The sequence below is a fragment of the Delphinus delphis genome, chromosome 4, assembly GCF_949987515.2.
Source record: "Delphinus delphis chromosome 4, mDelDel1.2, whole genome shotgun sequence".
Classification (NCBI taxonomy): domain Eukaryota; kingdom Metazoa; phylum Chordata; class Mammalia; order Artiodactyla; family Delphinidae; genus Delphinus; species Delphinus delphis.
In genome coordinates, this window is record NC_082686.1 from 87475572 (window position 1) to 87499947 (window position 24376).

The window sequence follows — 24376 nt, forward strand, 5'->3', positions numbered from 1 at the left end:
GTCGCCAGCCCTACTCGCAACCGCAGCAGCTCCCTCCTTTTCCGCAGGACCGCGGCGGCGCCTCGTCACAGAGCACCCCACGCACGACTCCTCGCCCCCTGCCCCCGGCAGGACGAAGGTCACCCGAGCAAAGTGAACCGGCCCGCAGCCGAGGCTGCGGGCACTCACCCCGTCCCGGCTCCGACCTGTCACCCAGCAACCGCACCTCAGCCACAGCCCCCTGGCCGCCTCATTCTTCTAAGAGAGGCTGGGAGACTCGGAGGCGGTGGGAGGAGAAGCAAGAGGGCGGTCACTTCCGGTCTCTTGCCCTTCCCGATTTGGTTTGGCTCCGTAACCGGAAGTGACCTACTCCGAGCGCCATTTTTCTTAAGGGCAGAAGGCAAGGAATTGTTGTGAACAGGCAATGCATCCAGAAGAATGCTTTTCCTTTCACCCCCAACTTGTGCATCGCCTCCCTCTCCCTTCAAAGTTTCCAAAACTCTGCCCAGCCTAGGCGTAGCTAGCTGTCAGTAGCTCGTTTAGTGAGGGAGAGCTAAAAGGAGGAGGGGTGAGATGGGGTGGAGTTAGGGTGTCAGAAAAGGATTCCTGCTTACTCCGCCAGCAGCAATAAAGGAAAACCTTTTGATCTCTCCACTACCCTCTGTTCTTGTGTGATTCACTTCCTGAGCTTGGAGTATAGCGGTGTGTGAGGCCACTTCATTTTTCTGAGCCTCATCTACAAAATCAGAGTACTAATAATACCTACTTTGTGGGTAGGCTCTACTACCCAGTTATTAACCAAACACTAATCTAGGTATTACTGGGAAAGTATTTGTGATTAATATCTATAATCAGTTGACTCTATGTAAAAGAGATTAGTTTGGGTAATCTGGGTGTGCTTGATCCAATCAGTTAAAAGACTTTAAGAGCAGAACCGAGGTTTTCCTAATAAAGGAATTCTGCCTGTGGACTGCAGTGTCAGTTCCTGGCCAAGAATTTCCATTCTGCCCTTACTGATGGCTTGCCCTAATGTTTGTTTATTTTTTAACAACAAAAAATTTATTCTCTCACAGTTACAGAGGCCAGATGTCTACAATCTAAGTGTCAGCAGGGCTGAGCTCTCTCTGGAGTCTCTAGGGGGAGGTTCCTTCCCTTGCCTCTTCCAGTTTCTGGTGGCTAGAGGTATTCCCTGGCTTGAGGCTACATGGCAACAACCTCTGCCTCTATCTTCTCGTGCATCTTCACATGGCCTTCTCCCCTGTGTCTCTTTGTCTCGAATCTCTCTCTCCTTCCTTTTATATGGACACCGGTCACTAGATCCAGTATGGGGATTTGGATCCTGGATCCTAAATCCAGGATGATCTCAACTCAAAATCCTTAACTTAATTACATCTTCAAAGGCCCTATTTCCAAGTAAGATCATATTCACAAGGTATCAAGAGTTAGGACTTGGAGACATATTTTTGGGAGATACTATTCAACCTATTACACATGTATTATAAATACTTTCTTTAGTCCATGGTTTGCCTTTTCACCCTTTAAAAAAAGCTTTTTTTTTAATCTGATGAGGAGAATCGTAAATATTCTGTGGCAGGACAATCTAAGATAGAAAAAAGGAAAAAAAAAGACAAATAACATGCCCCCTTTGTGGCAGGCCTTTCCCAATGTGCAATGCCAATCTACATTATGCACTTGACCAGACCTCCTCAAAGCAGGAGGATGAAATCAACCTATGAGAAAAAGTCCGCTCCTTTCTTCAGGCTCCAGCATTATAACATTGTAATTCTATCATTAATATATTTATTTTTCATCTCATACAAAGGTAAAAGGGGTCACATTGACCAAAGGCTTGTCTGTACATGTGTAATTGAAAAAAAAGGAAAAAAAACCTTTGTTGATTGAACTATAGATACAATGTTAATCTGTCAATATGATACATAATTTCTTTCTCTCAAAAATCTATAAAACTGCACCTCTAATTCCTGATCAATGGAGCAGTTCTCAGAGGTTCTGAGAATCTGTTTCCTGGGTTATAATCCTCAGTTTGGCTCACATAAAATTCTCTTTTCTTTCTTCTTAGCTTGATTGGTATTTGATTTTTCATAGACAAATTGAAATTTAGTTGATTTACAATGTTTTGTTAAGTTTCTGGTGTACAGCAAAGTGATTCAGTTATACATAAATATACATACATTCTTCTTCATATTCTTTTTCATTATAGTTTATTACAAGATATTGAATATAGTTCCCTGGGCTATACATTAGGACCTTGTTGTTTACCTACTTTGTATACAGTAGTTTGTATCTGCTAAACCCAAACTCCTAATTTATCCCACCCCGCTTTCCCTTTTGGTAATCATAAGCTTGTTTTCTATGTCTGTGAGTCTGTTTCTGTTTTGTATATAAGTTCATTTGTATCATTTTTTAGATTCCACATATAAGTGATATCATATGATATTTGTCCTTCTCTGACTTACTTCACTTAGTATTCAATATAATAATCTCTAGGTGCACCTATGTTGCTGCAAATGGCATTACAGTATTTCACTCTTTTCTATGACTGAGTAATGTTCCATTGTGTGTGTGTGTGTGTGTGTGTGTGTATATATATATATATATATATATATATATATATATATATATCTCACATCTTCTTTATCCCTATATATTTTGGATTTGCCTAGCCAGCCCTCAGTTCCTTGTAATATTCCTTGCAATAAATTTCTTACCCACTGAACCCTAACTGACACACACTGTAACCCTCCTGCCAGCAAAGTAAGAGACTACGCTTGGTCATTTGCATCATAATGTGACATTTTAAAATAAATAAAGATCTTCATTGTAAAACACATTTTGATAGAAGTACAATTCTAAGGATTCCTAGCAGAAATAATTAGCATACTGTTTCTGTAAGTGTTTTTGTTTATGGTGTGGAGAGGGAGGGTGGGGAGAAGAGATAAGGCATTAAAAAGCACAAAACACTTTGAAATCAAAAGATTTCCTTTGTACGTGCCTGACCAATAAGCACTATAATTTACAATCACGTTAAGGCATTAAGCAAAAAGGAATGAAATTTTAAGGATGAATTTCAAGCATCAGTCAGCATGTGAAGGGTCAAGGCAGTTACTACACTTGAGATCATTCATATGTTCATTAAACAAATATATACTGAAGAAGAAATCTTTTAATGAAAAAGCATGGAACTTGATCTGAAGACCTCAGTTCAAATCTAGACTATGCCAGTTAATAGCTATGTGAAACTCTTAACCACTCAGTTAGTTTTTAGCATAGGGAATTTCAAAGGAAATTTTTGCTTTATTTATATTGTTTGAATTTTTAAAATCATAATGGTATCCCTTTATTAGTTTTATAAATAATTACATCTTTAATATAATTATTGTATATCAAAGTAAAAGTGACATTGCATGTTATAAATTATAAAAATAATAAATGTTTTTGTATAAGTAATAAGTAATTTAATCCATTGTTTTTCTTTTTATGGAACAGACTCATAGGCAAAAACCAGCAGAGTAAACATAAAGAAGAAGAAAAAAATTAAAATATAAGGGCTAAAACAGAGATTAACAAAAAGTAAAATTTAATTATTTAAAAAACATATAAATTTGACATACCACTGCCAAATCTGTTTAAGAATGTCAAAAGTGAGGGAAGATACAAACCAAAGGGGAAATAACTCTAGATACAAAATATCATAAATGCCAATAAACTTGAAAACTCAGATGAAGTGTAAAATTTCTGGGAAACCATCAAATACCAAAATTAGCCTGAGAAAAAATAGAAAACTTGAATAAGCTAATAAGCATTCAAAAAATTGAAATGGCAATTCCCATATATACAAAAAAAGAGAGCCTAGATGATTTTAGAGGTAACATTTTACCAAATCTTTAAAGAAAAGATTAATATTATCTCATACAGGTTTTTGCAGAGCATAGAAAAAGAGAAAAAACACTCCAACTCACTTATAAGACTAGAATAACCTTGATACCACACTGGATAGGAGGTGTCAGTAAAGAAAATCACACGTATGAATAAGGCAAACATCCTATGTGAAATATTACCTAACTGAATCCAACATTGTATTAGAAAAAAAATTTTGTACAGGTAGGGTTTTCCTAAAAATACAAAGATAATTCAACATTAGAAAATCAACCAATGGAATTCGTATTCGCGGACTTAAAGGAGAAAACCCACCTGTTTATCTCAATAGCTGTAGAAAAAGTCATTGCTAAAGTTTAATACCTACTTAAAATAAAAAGTCTTAAAAAACTAAGAAAACTGCTAAAGGCTACTTATCAAAACCTACAGAAAATATACTTAATGGGGAAACTTTAGGAGTCTTACATCTAAGGCTAGGAACAAAAAAAAAAAGCCTGCTAATGCTATTTCTACACCTTATAGCAGTGGAAGTGCTGACAAATTCGATGATAAGAAAAAAGAGCCATTTGGACTCGCAGACTGGAAGTAAAGAGACAAATATATAATTTATGGCAGATTATATGGTTATTTACATTAAAAATTAAGCAAAGACAGCTATTAGAACTAAAAAGATTAAAACCCAAACAACATTATTTCTGTATACAAAAATCCATGTTTCAAAACTCAGACATTTTCCTATACATGCAGTAGCCAATTAGAAAATAAGATAGCATGTCAAAGCAACCAAAACTGTAAAGAATCTAGGAATTGATTTAACAAAAGCCACACACAACCTTTATGGAAAAAATTTAAAAGAACATTAAAAGAGACCTAAGTAACTAGAGAAATATACAATGTTTACAAAAGAAAAGATTTAACATTGTAAAGATGTTGATTCCCTCAAAAATGATCATAACTATAATGCAATTCCAACAAGACTTAAATGGAATTGGAACTAATTCTAAATTTACATAGAAGAAGAAAAAGTCTACCAATAACTAAAACAGTTCTCAAAAGAAGAGCAGAGGACTTGCCTGGTGGCGCAGTGATTAAGAATCCGCCTGCCAATGCAGGGGACACAGGTCCGAGCCTTGGTCCGGGAAGATCCCACATGACGTGGAGCAACTAAGACCGTGAGCCACAACTACTGAGACTGCATGCCACAACTACTGAAGCTCATGCGCCTAGAGCCGTTGCTCCGCAACAAGAGAAGCTACCACAATGAGAAGCCCATGCACCGCAATGAAGAGTAGTCCCTGCTCGCCGCAACTAGAGAAAGCCCGTGTACAGCAACAAAGACCCAACACAGCCAAAAATAAATAAATAATAAATAAATAAATTAAAAAAAAAAAAAAGAGCAGGGAGAATAAATTCACACTACCTGATATTAAGACATACTGGAAAGCTATAATGTTTAAAGCAACTGTTAAAACATGTGATACTATTGCAGGAACAGGAATATAATGAGTACAGACACAGATCCATATGCCAATTATGCCCATGGGGAGTAGATATATGCTCAAATTGGTATCATGAATCACTGGGGGAAGATGCATTATTTAACAAATAGTATTGACAAAATCAGCTCGCTTGAATGAACAAAAATAAAACTTGAATTATCCTTACACACAAAGAAACTCAGACCTAAACACAAAAGGTACAACCAGAACATTACTAGGAGAAAATGTAGGGAAACAGTTTGTTAACAAGATGTAGAGGGCTTCCCTGGTGGCGCAGTGGTTGAGAGTCCGCCTGCCGATGAAGGGGACACGGGTTCGTGCCCCGGTCCGGGAAGATCCCACATGCCGCGGAGCGGCTGGGCCCGTGAGCCATGGACGCTGAGCCTACGCGTCCGGAGCCTGTGCTCCGCAACGGGAGAGGCCACAACAGTGAGAGGCCCAAGTGCCGCAAAAAAAAAAAAAAAAAAAAATGTAGAAAGCACATCCTGTGAGGTAAAATGTGATGGATCTATCTACATTAGATCTTTCCCCCCTCCCTTCCTCCCTCCCGCCTCTCTCTCTCTCTTCTCTTTCTTTCTCTCTTTTTCTTTCCTTCCTTCCTTCCTCACCGTGCAGCATGTGGGATCTTAGTTCCCCGACCAGGGATTGAACCTGTGCCCCTGCACTGAAAGCGTGGAGTCTTAACCATTGGACTGCCAGAGAAGTCCCAATGTAACGATTTCCGTTCCACAAAAGACGTAAGTAACAGATGGATGGCAATCTGGGAATCTATTTTTTGCTGTGTATATCAACTAAGAACCAATATTTAAAATTTTTAAAGAACTTCTGAAAATTAACCAGAAAACCCAATAGAAAAGTGAACAAAGGGGAATTCCTTGGCGGTCCAGCAGTTAGGACTCAGCACTTTCACTGCCGTGGCCCCGGTCCAATCCCTGTTCTGCAAACCAAGGTCCTGCAAGCTATGGAGAGGCACTTCACAAAATGAGAAACCAAAATGTCTCATAAGCATATTAAGATATTTTCAATCTTTTTAGTAATCAAATAATGCAAATTCAAACAATAGTAACATACTACTTTAGGCCCCTCAGATTTACCAAAATTAAAAAGTTGTATAAAACCTTCGATAAGGATGTAGGGAAACATGATCAGCTGATGGGCGTGTAAACTTGAGCCATTCTGGATAATATTTTGGAGGTATTTAATCACAAGCATACAAAAAAATATATACACAAAGCCCACTCCCCCTCAGAAAAAAGAGAAAAAAACCCACAAACACCTTAACACATACAAGAATGTTTATGGTAGCATTATCTACAAAGTGAATACTTAGAAACACAGAAGGCACTCAACTTGATATTTAACTGAATTCGAGTTCAGAAAGGTGACAGAGGAGAGTTTCCTGCCCTATACAGTAGATTTCTTTAAGGACAAGAACCATAGTTTATCTTTGTATCCCTGTGCATATGGCTTGATAGGAGATATTCCATAGCTGTTTGTTAAACTGACTAGTAGTGAAACAGAAGTTTTTAAGGAGCTGCAAGAAAAATTTGGTAACATTACATCCATTGTCCTTGGTTAGTCACACAATTTATGGTTAGCAAACAGAGACTAGAAAACAAAGTCACATGCCATGGTCCAGTACTCTCTATTACATTATTTTCTCTCTTCAATTGTCTGGTATGACATTCCATGGAAAAAATAGGGCACATTTTCACTTTTTCTATAGAAAATTCTTTGAAGAGTGGTAGAGAGTTATAAAGTCCTGTTTATTCTAGTTTAAAAAGCATTTGTCTAATGATGTTAGAGAAGCATTTTTCTAAGCTATAAACAAGAAATTTACATCAGAATTTTGTATTCTCAAACTTCAGTCATTCATGTTTCACCTGCTCAATTTTTTCCGTGTCCATGTATCATTATTTATTTCATGCTTTTTCCTTAACTGTTTGCTTTAAAAAAAAAAGTTCTGTCTTAAGTAAAAATATTCATGAATCAGATCTGATGTTACATTTCACAACATATAATTTACAACCATGAAAATAAAACTATGTACTATATATATTTTTATATGTTGTGCGCTTTATGAGTCTGGATTAGATGATTTCTGAGGTTCCTCCTGATTTCTGAGGTTCCTCCTAAACTAACATACTGTCATTTTGTGTTAGTTTCTCTACTTCAGCAATTTAGTTGTTCACTAAAGAACACTGGATCAGTGCCACAAGGCACTTAACCATAATCTTGTAACCATAAAGGAAGAAGTGCCATGAGGGAATTTCCTGGCGGTCCAGTGGTTAGGACTTGGTGCTTTTACTCCGTGGCCTGTGCTCAATCCCCTGTGCTCAATCCCCGGTTGGGGAACTAAGATTCTGCAAGAGCTGCACAGCCTCCTCCCTGCCCCGCCCCCCGCAAAAAAAAAGTGCCATGATATTATGCTTTAAAAATTTCTAAATTCAGCACTGCTGTTAGACAGAAATTTATAAAATATTTACAGGGTATAGAAGCGAGTGATGTGGTGGGTATATGGTATGAAAGGATTAAGTTATTTTAAACAGTTTGGAGAATACAGAGAAGGAAGAATTAAAGGAAAAAAATCCACTCTCACCTTGCTAATTGGGAAAATTTTAATCTTTTGAGACTTTCTGAAAATCCAAATGAGGTGTGGAAGAGTTGCACAGAGGAGGGTAATCAGTCATAGAATACAGTTCGAGCAATATGTTTTTTAAAAAAACATAATGCTATAGCAGAGAAGTGGTAACCCTAAATAAAATGTGCAGGGTAGGCAAGAAAAGAGAATTCAATAGTCTCAGATTTCAGCCAACTAAAATCCAAAACATCATGGTAAATGGTCTTTAGGCAGAGGATCAAAAAACAAAAAACAAAAACAAAAAAACACTACCCACCAGAAATTACATTTCTGTGTTATTTTGGTATGATTCCAATTCCTAATCTCAGCTTATTCTGAAGAATAAGGGCAAAAGTATCAATGATTTCAACTGTAATGTTTTTCAGTAGTGGACAGTATCTGGATAAGATATTTAAAAACTAGAAAACATTTTTTATTCAAAACATACTTTTCATTAAATTTTTCAATGTGTAATTCATTCAGCTCAATATTTTTAGCAAGAAAAAAATTATCCAGGTCATATTTGTTTGCCTATTTAAAACTCAAAATAAACAAAAACTTAAAGGTTGTGACAACAAAAATCCCCCTAAAAAAGTATCTAAATAGTCATACCTTTTAAAGTATGGGATTAAGACTAGTAGATGACACAATATTCCTATTTAGCAATGTGAGAAAATTGTTTCTTTTTACAGTGAAGAAATTACTTTTCATAAATGTGATTTATTTTGGGTTCAGGTAGTTACCAGTTTAATACCAAGGTTACTAAGGAGAATGAACTTAACAAGGAAGTTGTGGTGATGCTTTAATATGGAAAAATCTTTATATAGAAAATTATTTTTCAAATCACTAGTATGAAGTAGACTCCAAGCAACTAACAGACTATTAATATTTTGTTTTTTAAACTTACAAATTGAGCATACAACTTCATGTAATAAACATGTAAATTACATGTGACTTTTAGCTTTGTGAATTTATATTTTACACCATAAGTGTACATACACATTTCTTTCTCTTAGATTTGACTGTTGTCTTAAGAGATTAATTTATGGAAAGCTAAACCAATATAAGGTATATTTGTAAATCCATAAACTCAATGCCATGAATAATTCTTGTAGATACTCTATCTTCAGTCATCAGAACTTGAGCTACAAAGGAATATATATTCAAAACTTCATTTTTAATTTATAGGGATGAGACTGTTAATCGTAGGGAAAAACTAGCCAGATTTGCTTCTCTGTTGGGATTTACAGTTAGTTAAACTATTTATTTTCAATTAAATAAAAAGTACTGATTCTTTTAAGCCAATCTGCTTCTCAAGAGGATTGTGGCTATTTGATACGTATTTTTTTCTTTTGGCTGTGCCGCACGTCTTGGGGCATCTTTGTTCCCCACCAGGGATCTCACTCGTGCCCCCTGCTGTGGACGCATGGAGTCCTAACCACCGGACTGGCAGGGAATTCCCATGGCTATTTGATTTTTATTAGCTTTTTCAAATTTATGTCACTTATAGTGCTTTTAAGTCATGAAAATTCCATCAAAAATTAATCACAGAAGTTTGGGGAGTATATTAACCTGCTTGTAAAAGGTAAGACTGGGAGAACAAGCTGAGTAAGATTAACTGCAAATTGCCAGGAATTAAGTAATTCAATGCTTTGAAAATCAGATTTAAAAACTAGGAATAGTGTTAGTTTATTGGGGAAAAACAAAACACTACTGGCTACACCTGCCAATAATTCAGCAATCACCTAACAGGCTACAGACCCTGTGAAACAGAGAAACTGGTTAATATGTGATGATACAAACTCAGAGGAATGAGAAAGGTGATTTAAAATGGTAAAACTGGCAAGTTCACAAGCAGGAAATTTACAAATTTACAAGCTTTTGAGTACCACACAATCATTTTCAAATAACATGAACTGCAAAGTGAAGATGAAAAAAAAAGATCACTACTGTTCACTACTGCCAAGAATTCTATTGTAGTGCTAATAAACATCACCATCTGTTATGTATTCTCGAGTCACAAGAGTACAGTGGAAATGTCTGTCTTTGCACAGAAAAAATCTAGAAGCAATTAGAAAATTTTCTTTTTAAGTAGGTTTGTTTTTCCAAAGAAGTTCATTTAGCTAAAAATATAGACTTGCTACCTCAGCAATTTATGGTCAGTCATAGGCTTATTTGAAAGCTGAGTCAAAGCAAAAAGGTTTTATTGGACAAACTGTCAGTGAGATGTGGCCTCAAGCTGCAGATTCAGCAAAAAAGCACTAAATTATATGGTTCTAAAACTTGGATTTAATACCTCTGGAGTAGTTGCATTACAATCTCTAATTTGATTACTAACACCTGATCAAAAGTAAAGCTGTAAAATACACAATTAAAAAAAAAACCCAGGCATTATTTATTTAAGGTTTGTTTCCTGAAAATCAAATTCCTGAAGCTGGATGTATATTAAAAAATTATAGACAGAATTACCAAGAAGGTAGTTGAATGGCTAGGTTACGTAGTTATGAAAAACATCCCAAGGACAAATCTTAGATTTTTATGTAACATGGTGTAATGGAAACATAACTACACTGGAAGCCAAATAACTTGGATTCCACTCCTGTCTGCTATAACTGGTTTTGGGACCCTGGCCTAATAATAACCCTAAGTTTCTGTTTCTGTAAGAAACTTAGAAACCTAGAGGGTGTAGACCAGATGGTTTCTAATGTTTTCTTACAATTTCATTATAATTTTAAATCTTCTAAGAAATATTTACATCAGACAGCTCTACCTGGAATGTGATAATCAGATAGAATGGTAGTTTTTAGGAATACAGGTATGCATATATAACAAAATGGTGGAAATAAAAATGATTGGTTTTGAAAAACTTGTTGCTGCCACCATTCTCAAAACAGACTCAATTCCCATGGGTCTTGAAGTAAAAAAAAACACTGTGGGTCATAAATCAGTCTTTTCAACTACATCAATATTTCTGAATGACAATATAGTTAGTGACAGTGTTTATTATATTTGAGGTCAATGATGCACAAAATGCTATCTCCTTGATACTATAAAAAGCTGTTACTGAATTGTAGTTGTGCCTCTCCCTCACTCCCCTCAGTTCATATGTTGAAGTCCTGGGCCCCAGTACATCAAAATATGAACTTATTTGGGTATAGTGTCTTTATCAAGTTAAAATGAGGTTATCAGGGTGGGCCCTAATCCAATTACTGGCTGGTTCCTTGTAAAAGGGTCAAAGTTGGAAACAGACTTGCACTCAGGGAGAAGATGATGTGAACATGAAGATAGCCACGTACAAGCCAAGGAGAGCAGCGGGGAACAGATCCTTCTCTCACAGCTCTCAGAAGGAATCAACTATGCTAATATTTCAATTTTGAGTTTCTAGCCTCTAGAACTGTGAGGCAATAAATTTCTATTGTTTAAGCCACTCAGTTTGTGATAATTTGTTATGGTAGCCACAGGAAACTAATATAGAAGATTGATTTACCACTATCAAAAGTAATCTATACATTTTCATACAGCAACCCCTATCTCCCACATCTTCCTATTTCTATTTTAATACTTCAGAGGGTTTTCTCAGAAAATGATTTGATATCAGAAGTTCGGGCATGACTTTGCAGTTGCATAACTCTAAATGAAATGTGAACAGATTATAAATAACCTGTTTATTCATTTATAAATGAATTATGAAATGTTACTTTATTGTCGAACCCCTTACCACTTTCTCCCCATTTAAAATTATTTAGCACACAGATGGGGTTAAAATAGAGTGAGAATTAAAAAAAGACTGCCAAGAAAACCAGATCTCTCCTTCTTACCATAACGCTGGCCTCCTAGTGTCACTGAAAGAATCACACAGATGGGGAGTTCACTGATTGCCTTGGGGATAATAATTGTTGGGGAATGCAAAAGGAGGGTCTGGATCTTATTAATGGGAGTATCACTGGACTTAGGTGCATATTATGTTGCACTTTAGTTCTGGTAGTACAGTACTTTAACGACTTCATACATGAAAAACTGATCTTGTTTTGAGTTTAAAGAAGAAAAAGTTTACAGCACCTATGTTTACGGAAGGAAAACTATAGTCTAATTTCTTCAGTACATCTGTTTCTTATCGATTTATGAAATCAGAGAACATGCCAGACGACGATAGTCACCAAAAGCGGTTAAAACTACCAACTACAATACACTGAAAATACCACATTTAGGATACAATTATATACTGAAAAAGGTAGCAATGCCAAGAAAAAAAATTTAAAAAGATCTTGTTAAAGACAGTTCTCATAAGTTGTGTTTAAAATCATCCATTTTAACATCTGCAAAAAAGTCAAATTTATTATTTTACATCAACATTATGGAAGTTAAAGAGAACAATCAAGTTGTCTCATGGACTGGAAGGTGACTTATTAATTCCCTTTCATTTCCAAACCTCATTAAGCAGTCACTACATTTATGAGGTAAATCAGCCGAATGCTTGAAATCTAGATGAATTTTAAGATCTTCAATCTGTCCTGTTGAATATTCACAATATTGACATAAATAAATCCCTTCAGATAAATGTGAATTTAAATGTTTGCAATATTCTAGCATGCTTGAAAAGCCTTTCCCACAGTCATCACAAACATGAGGAAAAATTTTAGTATGTTCAATAGCAACATGCCTGTTAACATTTGTATGAAGTCTACTCCGAAACCCACATACTTGACATACAAAGAAGTTTTTACATTTGTCAAATGTAATTTTGCTTAAGAGGCTGTACTGTCCATGTTCTCCATTGTTATACTTATCACTTAACTCTATTAATTTACATGCATGCTCATTTACCACATGGCTATGCAAGTCTTCTGGATCATTCGTTTCATGTTCACAGAACTGACACAAGTATTGTTCATCACAGCTGTGCTCCTGGAAATGTAGGTAGAGTTCACTGCTTGAGGAGAACTGTACATCACACTGCTCACACCAATAAAGGTGATCACTAAAATGGGTGTCTGCAATGTGCTGGCTGAGGTTCTCAAAAATTACTGTCTTATAATCACAGTATTTACAAATGTAGGGATCCTCTTCATGCAGTTTGGCATGTTCGATCAGGAGCATGTTGGTAGAGAAACTTTCTTTGCATACTCGACAGACATTTGAATCAGTACGCTTATGCTTCAAGATCATATGCTGCTTTAAATCAGAAAAATATTTGCTGTTGAACTCACAAAGTTCACATTTATAGAGGCCACTGCTATTAGCTCTCAGTAAAGGCCATTTCTGCTGGGCAGTCACATTAAAAGCTTGGCTCTTGTCAAGAATTTTGCAAAGTTTAGCTGGTGGCTCTTCATCAGTTTGGTCTTGGAGACTCTCAGAGGAATTGTTTTCTGTCTCTATATCATAATCTTCAGAAATTGCATGCACTTCCGCAGCAATTGGAACATCTTCAGCAGTGTGAACTTCTATAGGGCTCTCCTCTTGAGTTTGCTGGTTGACTGATTCAGGGGAGTCGCACTCTTCATCACAAATTTCAATATCAGCAGATTTTTCTAAATAAAACAAGGCTATTATTATTATTATTACTAAATAAGACCTACTAAATAAGTCACTGGCAAAAAGAAATTTATTTTACTTATTATTTTTTCACTGACCTATACAAAATGTGCAAATTCTATTAATTACTTTCCCTTACCTGTAGAAAAGGCAGTGTGATCTAGAATTCTAAGTACAGGACTGGGAACCAGGTAGTTTTGATTTCTGTTTCTGGCCTTGATTCCATCTGTAAATTTTGGCAAGTCATTTGATGTCTCTGTATCAGAATCATCATCTGTGAAAAGGGATTTGGAAAAATATTTATTATTTATATAAAAGCATTAAACATTATTATAAAACAAAGCACAAATGTTTTTAAATATAATTTAGAATTCCAACAGAACTAAGGACTTAAATTTAGCTATGAAAAGCTTTGTTATCTGCGTACCACAGATACACAGAAAATCTGTCCAAACAAGCAACTACTTTTGCTTCCATGCCCTATTTGGACAAGAATACACTTTTTAAAGTTACTTAGGAATTTTAACTTGCAATTACTGAGTCTGAGTAAGTCTTTATTCCCTCAGCTCAGCCCTAATGTGTGTTTATTTTTTAACACTTTAATTGGAATATAATTGCTTTACAATGGTGTGCTAGCTTCTGCTGTATACAGTGAATTAGCTATACATATACATATGTTCCCATATCTCTTCCCTCTTGCGTCACCCTCCCTCCACCCTCCCTATCCCACCCCTCTAGGTGGTCACAAAGCACCGAGCTGATCTCCCTGTGCTATGAGGCTGCTTCCTGCTAGCTATCTATTTTACGTTTGGTAGTGTATATATGTCCATGCCACTCTCTCACTTTGTCACAGCTTAGCCTTTCCCCTCCCCATATCCTCAAGTCCATTCTCTAGTAGGTCTGTGTCTTTACTCCCATCTTCCCCTAGGTTCTTCATACCATTTTTTTTTTCTTTTTAGAGTCCATATATATGTGTTAGCATACGGTATTTGTTTTTCTCTTTCTGACTTACTTCACTCTGTATGACAGACTCTAGGTCCATCCACCTCACTACAAATAACTCAATTTCGTTTCTTTTTATGGCTGAGTAATACTCCATTGTATATATGTGCCACATCTTCTTTATACATTCATCCAATGATGGACACTTAGGTTGCTTCCATGTCCTGGCTACTGTAAATAGCGCTGCAATGAACATTGGGGTACACATGACTTATTTATTTATCTATTTATTTATTTATGGCTGCATTGGATCTTCATTGCTGTACGCGGGTTCTCATTGTGGTGGCTTCTGTTGCGGAGCACGGGCTCTAGGTGTGTGGGCTACAGTAGCTGTGGCTCGAAGGCTCTAGGGCACAGGCTCAGTAGTCGTGGCGCACAGGCTTAGGTGCTCCACGGCATGTGGGATCTTCCCGGACCAGGGCTCGAACCCGTGTCTCCTGAATTGGCAGGCGGATTCTTAACCACTGCGCCACCAGGGAAGCCCATGTGCCCTTTTGAATTATGGTTTTCTCAGGGTATATGCCCAGTAGTGGGATTGCTGGGTCATATGGTAGTTCTATTTTTAGTTTTTTAAGGAACCTCCACACTGTTCTCCACAGTGGCTGTATCAATTTACGTTCCCACCAACAGTGCAAGAAGGTTTCCTTTCCTCCACACCCTCTCCAGCATTTATTGTTTGTACATTTTTTGATGATGGCCATTCTGACTGGTGTGAGATGATATCTCATTGTAGTTTTGATTTGAATTTCTCTAATGATTAATAATGTTGAGTATTCTTTCAAGTGTTCATTGGCAATCTGTATATCTTCTTCGGAGAAATGTCTATTTAGGTCTTCTGCCCGTTTTTGGATTGGGTTGTTTTTTTGATATTGAGCTGCATGAGCTGCTTTTAAATTTTGGAGATTAATCCTTTGTCAGTTGCTTCATTTGCAAATATTTTCTACCATCCTGAGGGTTGTCTTTTCGTCTTGTTTATGGTTTCCTTTGCTGTGCAAAAGCTTTTAAGTTTCGCTAGGTCCCGTTTTTGTTTTTATTTCCCCTTCTCTAGGAGGTGGGTCAAAAAGGATCTTGCTGTGATTTATGTCATAGTGTTCTACCTATGTTTTCCTCTAAGAGTTTGATAGTGTCTGGCCTTACATTTAGGTCTTTAATCCATTTTCAGTTTATTTTTGTGTATGGTGTTAGGGAGTGTTCTAATTTCATTCTTTTAATGTAGCTGTCCAGTTTTCCCAGCACGACTTATCGAAGAGGCTGTCTTTTCTCCATTGTATATTCTTGCCTCCTTTATCAAAGATAAGGTGACCATATGTGCGTGGGTTTACCTCTGGGCTTTCTATCCTGTTCCATTGATCTATATTTCTGTTTTTGTGTCAGTAACATACTGTCTTGATTACTGTAGCTTTGTATTATAGTCCGAAGTCCGGGAGCCTGATTCCTCCAGCTCCGTTTTTCTTTCTCAAGATTGCTTTGGCTATTCGGGGTCTTTTGTGTTTCCATACAAATTGCGAATTTTTTTGTTCTAGTTCTGTGAAAAATGCCAGTGGTAGTTTGATAGGGATTGCATTGAATCTGTAGATTGCTTTCGGTAGTAGAGTCATTTTCACAATGTTGATTCTTCCAATCCAAGAACATGGTATATCTCTCCATCTATTTGTATCATCTTTAATTTCTTTCAGCAGTGTCTTATAATTTTCTGCATACAGGTCTTTTGTCTCCTTAGGTTTATGCCTAGGTATTTTATTCTATTTGTTGCAATGGTAAATGGGAGTGTTTTCTTAATTTCACTTTCAGATTTTTCATCATTAGTGTATAGGAATGCAAGAGATTTCTATGCATTAATTTTTTATCCTGCTACTTTACCAAATTCATTGATTAGCTCTAGTAGTTTTCTGGTAGTGTCGTTAGGATTCTCTATGTATAGTATGTCATCTGCAAACAGTGACAGCTTTACTTCTTCTTTTCCAATTTGGATTCCTTTTATTTCTTTTTCTTCTCTGATTGCTGTGGCTAAAACTTCCAAAACTATGCTGAATAATAGTGGTGAGAGTGGGCCACCTTGTCTTGTTCCTGATCTTAGTGGAAATGGTTTCAGTTTTTCACCATTGAGGATGATGTTGGCTGTGGGTTTGTCATATATGGCCTTCATTATGTTGAGGTAAGTTCCCTCTATGCCTACTTTCTGGAGGGTTTTTATCATAAATTGGTGTTGAATTTTGTCAAAAGCTTTCTCTGCACCTATTGAGATGATCATATGATTTTTCTCTTTCAATCTGTTAAAGCCCCAGTGTTTTAAAGTTAACATGGACAAGCTGAAATGCCAGCCAGTAGTGAAAACTGCACTTCAACATCAGGTCTTTATGGTTTAGAAGTTTCAGATTTATGGAAAAAAAAAAAAAAAAAGACAGTACAGAGAATTCCCATATATCCTCCATTCAGTTTCTCCACTCTTAACATCTTACATTAATATTTGTTACAATTAATGACCAATACTGGTAAGTTGTTATTAACTGAAGTCCATACTTCATCCAGATATCCTTGGTGTTTACGTAATGTCCTTTTTCTGTTCCAGGATCCCAATCAGGATACATACCATTTAGTTGTCATGTCTCTAGGCTACTGTTAACTGTGGTAGTTTCTCAGACTTCCTTTGTTTTCGAAGACCATGACAATTTGAGGAGACTGGTAAGGTATTTTGCAGGATGTCCCACTAATGAACTTTGGTTTTTTTCCATGATTAGACTGGGATTATGGATTATTGGGAGGGAAACACAGAGGCAAACTGTCAAGTTTTATTGTATCATATCAAGAGTACATACTATTAACTTGGTTTATCACTGTTGACGTTGAACTTGATAACCGGGGTATTTATCAGGTTTCTTCAATGTAAAGTCACTCTTTTACTTTCCATACTCTATGCTTGGAATTAAGTCGCTAAGTGCAGTCCATACTTTAGGAGTGGAAAGTTATGCTCCACCTCCTTGAGTGAGGAGTATCTACATAAATCATTTGGAATTCTTCTGTACAGATTTGTTTCCTCTCCCTTAAATCAGCCATTTCTCCAAGAAGCCCTTGTTCCTTTTATTGGAAAATGGTATTAGAAACCAAGATCTGGACACTAGATGTGCTCATTGCTACTGGGCTGTCATTTCTGCTAGGCCCCCTCAGCTAACACAGCAAATAATATGTGCATGTACACTGCCATGTATATATAGATATACCCATAAATGTTTCTGTATGTAACCATTTGTGCCTATATTAAGCCAAACATGAGTTCATACCGATGTCTCTGACTCTGCATGTTCTTTTCTTAAAATTTATTTATTTTTATTTTTTTTTAAAAATATTTATTTATTTGGCTGCACTGGGTCTTAGTTGCAGTACGTGGGATCTTTCAGTTGCGGCATGCAGTCTCTTAGTTGCAGCATGTGGGATCTAGTTTCCTGACCAGGGATTGAACCCAGGCCCCCTGCACTGGGAGCACGGAGTCTTAATCACTAAGCACCAGAGAAATCCCTGCATGTTCTTTAAATAATTTATGTATCTGTGCCTATAATAGGAGCTCACGGGAACTGGGAGTTTTGATTATTGCAGAGGAAGAAGAGAACAAATGCAAGTTACTATTCATCTTATGCTCTAGAAAAGAGGAGTCAATAGAAGATACAAGATTGAAAATGACCAAATCCTTCACCCTCTGTTCTTTCCTTCCATTAGCCCTCCAGACTGAAAGGTATAGCTGAGTGGAAGAACTGTGTGTAACAGTATTCTTTACCTTTCATCATAAATGGTCCAAACTCTGGGTCATTCCTGCTTTGCCACTGATTCCTAGCTGATTAAAATTGATTTAGGAGGATCTGTTTTTGATTTATATCTCTGAAATAATGTTAAAAATTAAAATTCACTTTCTTACACAAAACTCTTTTGTTTTCTTAAGTTTAAACACTTGCCCATTTTGAAATCATCACTTTCACCCACATTTTCAAAAATGAAATGAAAAATTATAAAAGCAACTTAAAGAAAAATATTTTGGAAAATTTAGATATACCTTTGTTGTCAAAATATTTTAAGTCTGGTTGTCTCATAGAACAAACACTATAACAATGATCAGAAAAAATGCCATTGAATCCATCTGCAATTCTGCTTATTCCAGAGGAATCTGAAAACAAAATTTTAAAAATTTCAAGCATACTGAACATATATACATTTAATGACAGCAATCTCTTTATCCAACATATATAAAATTTCATAGTATTTGTAATAAAGTATTAATATTTCCCTCAATTCTCAAGGTTTTTATAATTCAGATCTGACACTGACTTTGAGCTTTGAAAGAACCATAAATTATACAATTTAAAATATAATACTTTGAAGCACACAAAGATACAATTGCCTTGGTCAGAATCCCACAAAATATAAATATGCAATATATATGTTAATTGCAAAAAACAAAAACAAAAATAACAAACCAAAAAAAACATCGAATTAACTACCAAGAAGATCTGCCATGTACTGTAGGAAAAGCATAACACATAGGGGAAAGTCTGAGGACCAGTTAGGGCTCTGAATACAGTCATTTCAACTCTTGCCTGGGAAGTGCCAGTAAGCAGTAAACCAGGCTTAATTTCCTCAGATACGAAAAATGTGTAGGTTGGGTTGGTTAACAGGTATACCTGAAACTGCCCCAAGTATATGCATGTGAGTTGCATTTGTTACAGATGGCCAAAGACATCTTATTTGCCAAGACAGCAGAGCCAACCTCAAAGAAAGGATCTAAAATTACACAATCAAAAAGAAATTCATATTTCTGAAAATAATGTACAAGATAAAGTATTTTCCCAATGATGCAAAATATCTTCCACCAAGGTTATTGCTGTGCCTTAAGCACAAGCTTGGGAATCACACAGGCAAATATCAATTATGCTGTATAAGTATGTAACCTTGGATATCGAATTTTAAATATCTATAAACCACGAAGTTGTGAGGAATAAACAATGTCTGTAAAGTTCTGATGTGTGCTTAGCACATGGCAGACATTGAGAAATATATATTCAGAGAATTTATTTAAAGTTTACTCTTACCTAAAAGTTGACCCAGATATTTAACTCTTATCAAATAGATCATTTATGAGAAAATGATGGAAACACAACTGCACGGGAATACATGGCCTAACTTTTAAATAATTTAATCACACACTGACCTGAATAACGAGAAGGGTGTAAAGTCTTCCTTTTTCTTTTTTTAGGATATTCATTCATATCTTTTTAATCTAAAAATGGAAAAATTTAACAAATATGTCACAACTGTTAAAAAATTTTCTTCTAACCAAATAATTTATTGGCAATAGGAAGTATGTGTGCCACATGAAAATCCACTTCATAAGAGAAATGTTAAACAATCCTTCTGCTTACATTTTGGATTTATTTTTCTGATCAAGTTTAAAGGCAGGACACCAAGTTCTGTTTTCTTTCTTACTGAGGTTGAGAACTCCTTTTCAAATGTGGATGTAATTGTGAAAACTGGATAATAACATAAGCCTTATGCTTAATTTTTTATAAAAGACAAATTGTGCATATGGCACCAAATTAAGGGTTTTACAGGTACATTTCTTAGAGTTGGGAATATTTTGATGCAGTTTTGAAGCCACGGGTAGATAGATTCCCTCAAAAAAATACTGTCACAAATCTGTATTGATGCCCTGGCTTCAGGAAAAACAAAAAAAAAACAAAACTCATTGTATAGAAGCTCAGAATATAACTTTCAAGAAAAAAATCCTTTTCTGACTTATGAGGTCACATTCAACATTCCGTCGAGAACAAAAGAGTACGGCAGCCACTGAATGATTAAATTCCGACAGACTGTTATAGAATTGATTAATTAGTTTTACTACATCCCACTTACTTGGTATAATTCTTAATACTGGAATGAGGAAAAATGAATTACAGGAAGTTTTCACAGATGGTAAAAAAAATGCCTGTAGAAAAAAACATGACAAAAGTCTTATGAGCAAAAATGTAGTTCATTTCTGAGACACAAGAATACAATGGTGGGCTTCCCTCGTGGCACAGTGGTTAAGAATCTGCCTGCCAATGCAGGGGACATGGGTTCGAGCCCTGGTCCGGGAAGATACCACATGCTGTGGAGCGACTAAGCCCATGCGCCACAACTACTGAGCCTGCGCTGAGCCCTCGAGCCATAACTACTGAGCCCGCGTGCCACAACTACTGAAGCCTGTGCGCCTAGAGCCCATGCTCCACAACAAGAGAAGCCACTGCAGTGAGAAGCCGGCACACTGCAACGAAGAGTAGCCCCCATTCGCTGCAACTAGAAAAAGCCTGTGTGCAACAACAAAGACCAAATGCAGCCCCAATAAATAAATAAAATTAGTTTTTTAAAAAACGAATATAATGGTACCAGATCTTAGTCAACTAGAAAGCTATACAGAATTAACTCAAGTACAATATTCTTTTGAACATACTGTATTAAGTACTAAAACTTGTGTAAATCTATAAATATGTGACTATATGTAAATGTGTCACGTTTCATTGAAATGAATTTATCTTCTAAAGCTATAGTTGTATCTTAACACCGAAATAGGAATATAAATCTCATTAATTTATTTAGCCACAGTGAAAGCCAATATAATGCAAGCCAACTCCAAATTAGACTTTAAACTGTTTAAATCCTTATAGATTATTTAATAAAGTATAATAATGATCATTTGAGCACCAATTATGTACCATGCTGTTGTGTACATTATTTTATTTAACCCTATGATTTGCAAAATCCACAACACTCTCAAAATCGCTATTCTTTACCCTTTGTTACTGATGACGAAACTGAGGCATAGATTTAAGTCAGGGGAATACTTAATAAGTGACAGGGCTGGGATTTGAACAAAGATCTAACTGATTTTGAAGACCATGCTTTCAATCCCTTTATTTTAGTTGTGGAAACAAATAGGGAGACAAAGTGATCACCCCAATTCAAGTAATAGCTTAGTGTCAGAATCAGAACTGCCTACTCCATTTCAGATTAGTGTTCTTTCCACTGTAGCACTGGGAAAGTAAGGAATGTCAGGGAAAAAAATGCATCATGAAGTCTTCTCTACCAGCTTATAAACTGCTTTTCTTATCACCACGGTGATATACTATATAGCAGGTAGAACTTGGCATCATTACTAAGACCATCTCATTTCTAGTGGTAAGGAACTTGAGGTGAACATACTATTTTTGCTGTTTCACTAAGTTCTGGGTATATCAGCACTACATGTGCTGTTATACTACACTTATAGTGCTGCTGAGTTTATTGCAAACTTTCCTTATTTTATTTGATCTTCACAACAATCCTGTGAAGTACATAGAAGGGCTACTATCAAATCCACTCCAATATTACTGATGAGGAAACAAACTCAGGGAAAGTCAAGTCAACAAAGTAGTAGAACCAGAGATGAAAAAGCATGTCTTCTGACTTCTGGGTTTTGAGCAACTAACTGTGTGAGTAAATCTTCATTTCTAATCACTGATACCAGAAAGTTACGTCTTGCTTCCAGTTCTTACTCAGCCACCAATTGGGAGGAGGGGAAGGGAATCACCCAAAGAAATTGACAACCATGATTTACAGAAATGGTATCAATATATATAATGCCTCACCTAACAACACAAATAGCATTCCTTGAGCCCACCCCCATCAAGTGCATTAAAAAATAAAAAAAAGAAAAGCTGTTTTCATATTTATGTAATAAACTAAAATCTCAAGACTTATTCCTAATACCTTTTGTACACTTCCAGAATTTACACAGCTAAAACCTTTATACTTCATGTTCTAAATGTTCTACAAGTATCAGATAGAACACTGAAAACTGTCAGCCGAGCATGTTAAACACTTCAAATTCTTTCAAAAAAACAAGAAAAGGAAACCAACTACGGCATTAGAATTAATGTTAAGCTGGCCTGGATTCAGATGTCAGGTGGAAGGAATAGGATCACCTTGATCAGGAACTGTTTGACTCCTACTTAGGGCTAAACAATATCCAAATGCTCACCAGATCTCCTTTAAGCCAAGATGGTAAAATGCCCACTCAAGACCAAAAATGCTAACCATCCTTCATTTCAGCAAATGTTTTTAAGTGCCTTTTGTATGTATAACTGCCCTGATGAAGAAGTTTGGCTTTTTTACTTAGGTATGTCACATACACATTTGCTCACTAGTCCTCCTTTCACTGGGAAGATTCTGAACATGCACATGCACCTTTTAACTCAACTCCCCTTCCTCACTTAAAAACAAACTACAGATGTAATATATGTCACTGCAGTAAAATTAGAAAAAAATTAAAATGAATTGAATCACTTAGAATCTATTTATCCAGAAAAACCAATGTTAACATTTTGGTGCATACACATCTAGACATTTTTCTCATGCTAAGGTATTCACAAATATTTTACGTTTACAGAAAGAAAATCATGCCATCCAAAGCATTTTTTTTTAAAAAGCAACTTACAAGACACTCATCAGCATCTTTCCACCTGTCATTTTTTTCAACAATAAAAATGTGTAAGTACAAAACACACTACAGATAATAGGCAGTCAGCACTCACATCAAAGAGTTCAAACTTTCTAAGGCCTTTCATGCAATGTAAATATTCTCTTTCTAATTGGTATAAACATAAGACAAGCACTTACAATAAAAAGCTAGTTTTCTTCTAAAGAGTTTTAAAAGCACGTTCTTTTCCACCTTCATTTTGAAACAAGTATATATTTTCCAGATTTTAAAAGAAATGAAACACAAAAATGCCACAGGAAAACTTGAACTAGAACCGACACTATATGTCCAATTTAGTGTCAGTCTTTGCTTTATCTCTTTGCTAAGAGATAAACTGCCTCAAATCACCCGTGTCCCTTGGTTCTACTGAAAAACAAGACCAAAAGGAGTTATAAGCACCCTAACAAGTGGCTTACACTATACTGGCTGGAGACTTATAGCCGGGACCGAGGCCTGAAGATTGAGGCTACAAGATCGGTCAAGGGACGCGCCGCCGGAGGGTCAAGATGCCACCCGTCAGGGCTTGAGGGCCAGCGTGGCACCGACGGGCGTCCCGGGCCCAGACGCCCGGAGGGGCCCCTCAGGAGCCACCGAGACCCAGCCGCCTCCACCCCAGCGCCACGCACCGGCCCCGACGACTAGCGGAAACTCCCAAGTCCCGACCCCGGAGGCACCTTTCGGAAAAAAACAGCGGGGGGCCGAGGCGAGCCAGGGTGGAGGCATCCTCCACAGGGGATGGAACTGCCTTCGGGATGGGGGAGGGGAGCGCCATCCCGCCTGAAAACGAAGGCAGGGTTTCAGTTTAAAAGACGCCATCCGGTCTTCCCTGCCCTCTCCCGCAGGAAGCTGCGGCCGCACGCCCGCGGCCCCTGCAGCAGTGCAGAGCCCGATCCGCTCCGCCCTCACACTCACCAGTCCTCGGGCCCCGCCCGGCCAGCCCAGGCGCAGCTCCGAGGCGGCGGACAAGGCGCCCGAGCACGGTCGGAGGGGCCGCGCAGCCCTGCCCTCAGGCGCACGGCGGCGGCCGGCGCCGCTCTAGCCCTCACGCTCCCGGGCGCTCCGCCGGGCCAGCCCCACTCCCTCCCCGCGCGCCCTATGCCCTGCCTGCCAGGCCCCCAACCCAGGCTTGGCGGCCGCACTCACCGCCTCGCTCCGCGCCTGCGCCGCACGCCTCAGGGGCCCGCCGTGAGGGCGGGGAGGTGACTAGGTGAGAGTGGGGGCTGGGGAACGGGTGGCTTGGCCTCGCAGCACACCCGGCCTGGGCGGGACCACCGGCCTCGAGTGCCGGGGGTGGCCCGGCGGCCCGCCCGC

General features: G+C 37.5%; 2 protein-coding genes across 9 annotated transcripts in view; both read right to left on the reverse strand.

Annotated features, from left to right (window-relative positions):
- MFN1 (mitofusin 1) overlaps positions 1-280 on the reverse strand; it is a 34577-nt gene extending 34297 nt beyond the window's left edge. The window contains exon 1 of one of the 4 annotated variants that reach the window (XM_060011099.1): positions 206-280. The gene's annotated coding sequence lies outside the window, so the exon portion shown is untranslated. Of the gene's footprint in view, positions 1-168 lie in introns of all 4 variants that reach the window. The other 3 variants (XM_060011097.1, XM_060011098.1, XM_060011096.1) reach the window with 3 other exon arrangements.
- Positions 281-5942: 5662 nt separating this feature from the next.
- On the reverse strand, positions 5943-24355 carry ZNF639 (zinc finger protein 639). Of its 5 annotated transcripts, none has more exons than XM_060011103.1 (6): positions 24209-24355; positions 20425-20497; positions 19724-19792; positions 18572-18682; positions 13667-13801; positions 5943-13523 (listed from the first exon to the last, which is right to left on the reverse strand). In XM_060011103.1, the coding sequence occupies exons 3-6, from the start codon at positions 19779-19781 to the stop codon at positions 12370-12372; spliced, it is 1458 nt and encodes a 485-aa protein (XP_059867086.1). In that variant the 5' UTR covers positions 19782-19792; positions 20425-20497; positions 24209-24355; the 3' UTR covers positions 5943-12369. The 5 variants fall into 5 exon arrangements, with proteins under 5 accessions (XP_059867086.1, XP_059867087.1, XP_059867088.1 ...); XM_060011104.1 differs by lacking the exon at positions 24209-24355 and adding an exon at positions 23978-24136; XM_060011105.1 differs by lacking the exon at positions 24209-24355 and adding an exon at positions 23740-23850.
- Positions 24356-24376: the final 21 nt, after the last annotated feature.

Excerpts from the sequence above, each read along its gene's own strand:
- ZNF639 (XM_060011106.1), bottom strand. The coding sequence starts at position 19,781 with ATGAATGAATATCCTAAAAAAAGAAAAAGGAAGACTTTACACCCTTCT. Across the intron at positions 18,683-19,723 it reads ACACCCTTCTCGTTATTCAG|ATTCCTCTGGAATAAGCAGA; the intron begins GTCAGTGTGTGA and ends TTTTGTTTTCAG. Across the intron at positions 13,524-13,666 it reads TCACACTGCCTTTTCTACAG|AAAAATCTGCTGATATTGAA; the intron begins GTAAGGGAAAGT and ends TGTTTTATTTAG.